This window comes from Hordeum vulgare, chromosome 5H (genome assembly GCF_904849725.1).
Source record: "Hordeum vulgare subsp. vulgare chromosome 5H, MorexV3_pseudomolecules_assembly, whole genome shotgun sequence".
NCBI classification, from domain to species: Eukaryota; Viridiplantae; Streptophyta; class Magnoliopsida; order Poales; family Poaceae; genus Hordeum; species Hordeum vulgare.
Window position 1 is genome coordinate 470,440,812 of NC_058522.1, and position 4,972 is coordinate 470,445,783.

At 50.9% G+C, this 4,972-nt stretch overlaps 1 protein-coding gene across 1 annotated transcript; it reads right to left on the bottom strand.

The window, feature by feature from the left end:
• Nucleotides 1-545: 545 nt before the first annotated feature.
• Nucleotides 546-2,308, bottom strand: LOC123399069 (protein SOB FIVE-LIKE 4-like). The gene has a single exon (XM_045093494.1). It carries the CDS (start codon nt 1,268-1,270, stop codon nt 812-814), a length of 459 nt encoding a protein of 152 aa, XP_044949429.1. The 5' UTR covers nt 1,271-2,308; the 3' UTR covers nt 546-811.
• Between the last annotated feature and the right edge of the window lie 2,664 nt (nt 2,309-4,972).

Genomic DNA, 4,972 nt, shown 5'->3' on the forward strand with positions numbered 1-4,972 from the left:
CTGGAGGCTCTTGTACCTTGTATTACTTGTCATGTCTACTTAAGCTGTTCTGTAAACTACACTTGTTTGTGCAGTAAATTGTTGGTTCATCTTCTTGAAATCTTCTACATCTTATTGTTTATAAATGTACTGTACATTGTCTAATGCTTCTTATATGGAAAGGCCGGATATTCCTAGGTTTCATGTGCAAATGCCGCATCAGTTGTAGTAACATTGGTCTACCATATAATATACTTATATGATAGGATTTGCTTTACTCAAGGGTAAGAAACATGTGTTAAGGAGATCTGTGTAAATCCTATTAATTTTTGCTCTATGGCAGTTCATATAACTTAACTGAGAGACAATACTATATTAGATTTACTCACCAAACGTGAAAAGATTATCAACAGACACACCATAATGCAGATTTCTGTATACCCTTTTTCTGAGTAAATTATAACACATGCAGATATTCTGACCTACAAAATTATTGGGAAAGCAGAAGGCCATTGAACCGAATTATCTTTTTGGGTTGGTGGCCTCGACACTTCATTGGGGAGGTGTATCTGGACAAAGTGCTCATTAATGTCTATAGAAACATAGGAGAGCATGCAGTGATTGAATGTCGATGTTAAGAATAGGGCAATGAATAGTAATAAAAGGGTGACAGATTTGCACAGGAAGAACTAACCTATGAGGTGGTTAACAAATGGACAAAGCAATAGAAGGCAATAGCAGGGACCATCACAAGTCCTTCAGTTCCTCATGCCTCTAACATGGATTCTAGCTTGATAAGAAAGAAATAGAGGAGCAAGGATTTTTACATCAGTTACCAAAAGAAGCTTGTTCTTGATGAGCTACGTCTTCTATTGTGGCCTCTTTTGCTGCTTTTCTCGTCCCCTTTTTTCATCTTGCCCGCCTTTTTGCTGCTGCCGGTCGAGAACTTGGTAAGTGTCTCAGCTTGTTCGTCCTTACCATGTTCGTTGCTGCAGCCATCATTTGCCTGACGATCTTTCTCTTCTTTGCCTTCAAGCACCTTCACCTGAGATGTCCCCGTGGAAGCATCGGACGCCAGGGAATCGTAATCTCCATCATCATCCGCGTTGTTTTCTTCTTTCCCTTTCCTCCTCTCGGTGATGTAGCCACTGCCATCTTCAACATTACTCCCTTCACTGCCGTTCTCTTTTGCTTCGTAGCTGCTCGTGGGGGAGGTCAGGTATATCGTCCACCCGGATTCATTGCTGTTGCACTCTTCGCCGCCATCCCCCGTGATCTGGGAGGATTCCATGGCAGGCGACCGGAGTGGAAGACAAAAGAGAAACAAGAAAGGCCAAAGACAAGAGGCAGAACGAGGTCGAGGGAGAATTCTGCAAACAACCCACTCTTATGCCTGTTCTGAAATCTGAATCTCCTCAACAATGCCGCACCGAAGATGGCATTGTTCTTGGCTATGCCTCTTGAACACCCATAGCCCGGGAGGAGCACGGGATCCTCCAGCACCCAGCCCTCTTCACAGGCTAGAGGATTCAGAGGGAGGGGCTGGATAGGATTGCATGAGGGGGGCAAGAATTCTTGAGGGCTGGGCCGTGTGTATGTCGATGGTGTGTCTGGGGAGGAGGTGGAGGTGTGTGAAGGAACCGCAGAAAGGATGGCAGTGTGTTTAAATGGGAAAGGGTGGCCTATCCTCGCGAGTTCCAACTGTCACCCATAACTTTCCCCAACCATTTGCGTACCCTCTCTTCTCTTGTCACCAAAGCCAGGGAGGAGGAGGAGGAGGCAGCATTTTGCTTGCAGCGCAGTGTTACAGGCGTTTCCATCTGTAGTCCATGTGGCCGTGGCGCCTCGCCTCATGGTGGGGGCCTGGCAGAGAGGCCTGGGAAGATTAGATGCACCTGCATGCCTGATAGGCCATGATCGATTTATTAGTAGCATTAGATTAGTAGAAGTTTAAGCATGAGGCTGGCATAGCTCAAAAGGCCTCTTGTCGCCGCTGTGTCTGCCTGTCATGCGTGCCGCCAAATGCCTAGCTTGCTCGCGGCGTATGTCCACTTCGACCGTCTGCAGGACCAGGAGAACATGTCTTTTGTTTGCTTTGGTACGTACTACTCCCTCTCTGTACCCTAAATACTTGCATAAGTATTTAGGTGCAGAGGGAGTACATGTCGACCATGGATGGGCAGTTAAGCCCAAAGCCACTGGATTTCATGCGCTGATGCTTTCGTCGTTGCCATCTCGATCGGTAAGTAAGAACTCGTGTAGGAGTAGATGGTGGATATGGTGAAATGTGGTTGATCGGAACATGATAAAGTGCTTGATGCGTTTATCGGTTGTTTATCATATACTAGCTAGATTCGGCGGATACTGAAGAATGATAGCGGTAAAAGGGATACCAAACTTGATTAACGTGACATCCTTTCCTCCGAGCTGGAGAAAGGAACAACCCCAGCCCAGCCCTGGCTTGCTTCTGAAGCTTTCATCGGGTAGAAAAAGGCAGTCTTGGAGACATGAAGAGGCCGGACCTCGTGGTACTGCTGTTTTCATGTCCTGAATTAGCTTCTTCCTCCTGCGACCTAATACTTTGTCTCCTGCAGTTATTAACCAAAAGAGAAAGTTTTGCTGGCCTTGCATCTTGCTAGCTAGCTATAACTCCGTATGCTTGCTTGAGCAGTGTGCGTGGCGCCGACAGGAAATCGATCGAGCTATAACTCCGTATGCTTGCTTGACCAGTGTGCGTGGCGCCGACAGGAAATCGATCGACGCGACCGGCTAGGCTGTGGACGGTGGCGCTCCTACGATTGCGTGCATGTACCTGAATATTTTCGCTCGTTCCTGTGCTTGGGTCAGCGTCTTCTTCCATTGCCACGGGTAGGGCGCATGCAATACATCATCCTCCTCCTGTGGCTGGCTGTTCCACGTGCACGTATGTGCACCTGGTCGGGTCGTCACCACTCAACTCACCAGTACGGGCATCGGAGCCCGGCCGTTCAGGTTCACCGCACGCGACGACGGTGCGGCCGTGCCCGTGCCCCTACCCCTACCACCCTCGACCGTCCGGTAGGGTAAGACGTCGCGCCGGATTTCACGTGGGGACGGTCCGACGAGACGGTGCAGTCGGCGGCAAGCGACGACGACCAACAGCTGCAAAGCTTTGGAGTAACTCGACGACCACCACCACTCTGCACTGCAGGTCTCTCGACCAGATGGTAGCTAGTACTGGTCATGGTGCAGACAGAGGGTGGACACGTCCGTAACTCGTGCTGGTGAGCGGAGCACACGCGGCCTTGCCCCCTGCGTCACCTGTCCGGGTCGATTTGAAGGGCCGCCGCCCCGCGGACTGTGACGGGTACAGGGCGCCCATGCACGTCGGGTTCGGGCGTCTAATCGGCCGCTGTTGCACACTGATTCCTCTGCTCTGCTGCTGTCGTTGCCGGTGGCAGAAGCCAGCCTATGGATGCGTCTGCTGGGTGGTTGGTTGCCCTAACGTTGCTGCTCGACGCGCTGATACCCGCCGGTGCCGGTGCTGGTGGTCGGCAGAGCAGAGCAGAGCAGAGGCCTGCCGTTGCGTGGTGTCCACGGGGCGTCGGTGCGCGGTTCTCCGGGAACGAATGGGAGTGCCCTTTCCACCTGCGGCGGCCCCGTTGACATGTGCGCGGCTCCGACAGGCGATTCGGGCCAGCCACACGCTCAAACTCTGGTCAAACGTTCTGTCAGACCATCCGGTTATTGTCCGATCACAAATTTCGTTCAGACGTGCCTCTTAAACCGGCCTCAAACGCTTGGCCTAACAGACACTTTTTATTTCTAGCTCAAATATGAAGCGAATATGGGGAACCCGAACGCGTCCGGACACGTCCGTCACGTCGGACCCGACAGCCCGACCCTACCTCAGATTGCAGAAAATCCTCCGAACCCTTTCTCCTCCTTCCGTTGTCCGGCAACATTTTTTGCGCCCGACCCCTCGCCGTCCGGCACCCTTGCTCTCCATCCTCATCACATGTCTAGATCCGCCGTCATGATGTCTTCCACCCCGTCCTCGACCGCCACGACGGAGACGCAGTCCGCCTCGTTCGTTGGCGGCCCTTCCTCCGCTTCGTGTTGCAAGCCAGAGAACATCGCCCGTAAGTTGCGTCGTCGTCGGTAGAGATAGAGGGAGTTTGCGGCACAGGTACATGTGGGCGTCGTCGACGAGATGTCTCCCCCGACGCGTAGTGCTCCCCGTACCCCATCCATACAAGTGCCAACGCGGATTGTGTTGTCCGGCACCGTCGAGACCGGTGAGGAGGATGAGACGGCTGCCTTGACCCTTCCGGAGAGCTTTCCGGCCATGCAACAACCATCGGTCCATGAGTGTGAGTCCTCACAACTCATTCGGGAGCGGATGAGCACGGCAAGCCCACCGCACGGGTTGCACTCGACATGTTCGACGAAATGTCTCACAAGGACTGGGTACATTTGCTCTTTTCCGATCTAATATTAATGCTTTGTGTTAGAGCATATTTCTCCGTATGTGGTTTTGGTAATTGATGACAATTCCTATGGACTAATGGTTGCCTTAAGTTATATTTATAGGATTTGTCCATAGACACTTCTTGAAGTCCATCTGTAGGGTTCAAGGAGTTTATATGATGACCAAGATGGTATTCAAGGTATTATCCAAAGAATGGTCATAGAGACACAAGGTTGATCAAGATCGTCAGACAAAGAGTAAATCAAGATGATCAACACACAAAGCGTATAAAATGTACGAGAGGGATCAAGTGATCCCATGGTATGGTAAGCATTGTCCATTACGTGTTTTGTGTACTAACCCATGGTCTTCGTGAGAGTTCTATGTGGGGGTTAGGTGTGTTTCCATGGGCTTGCGTCAAAAGGAGGATCTCATACAATCCATGAAGGATGACGTCAAGTGGTGATCGTCATCAAGATTGCGGTGTGCAAGTTCAAGTGGATCAGCACAAATATATCATGCTGGAAGCTTGCCGTCCATTGT

Bases quoted from the DNA above. Each gene is read 5' to 3' on its own strand.
- LOC123399069 (XM_045093494.1), bottom strand. From the start codon at position 1,270: ATGGAATCCTCCCAGATCACGGGGGATGGCGGCGAAGAGTGCAACAGC.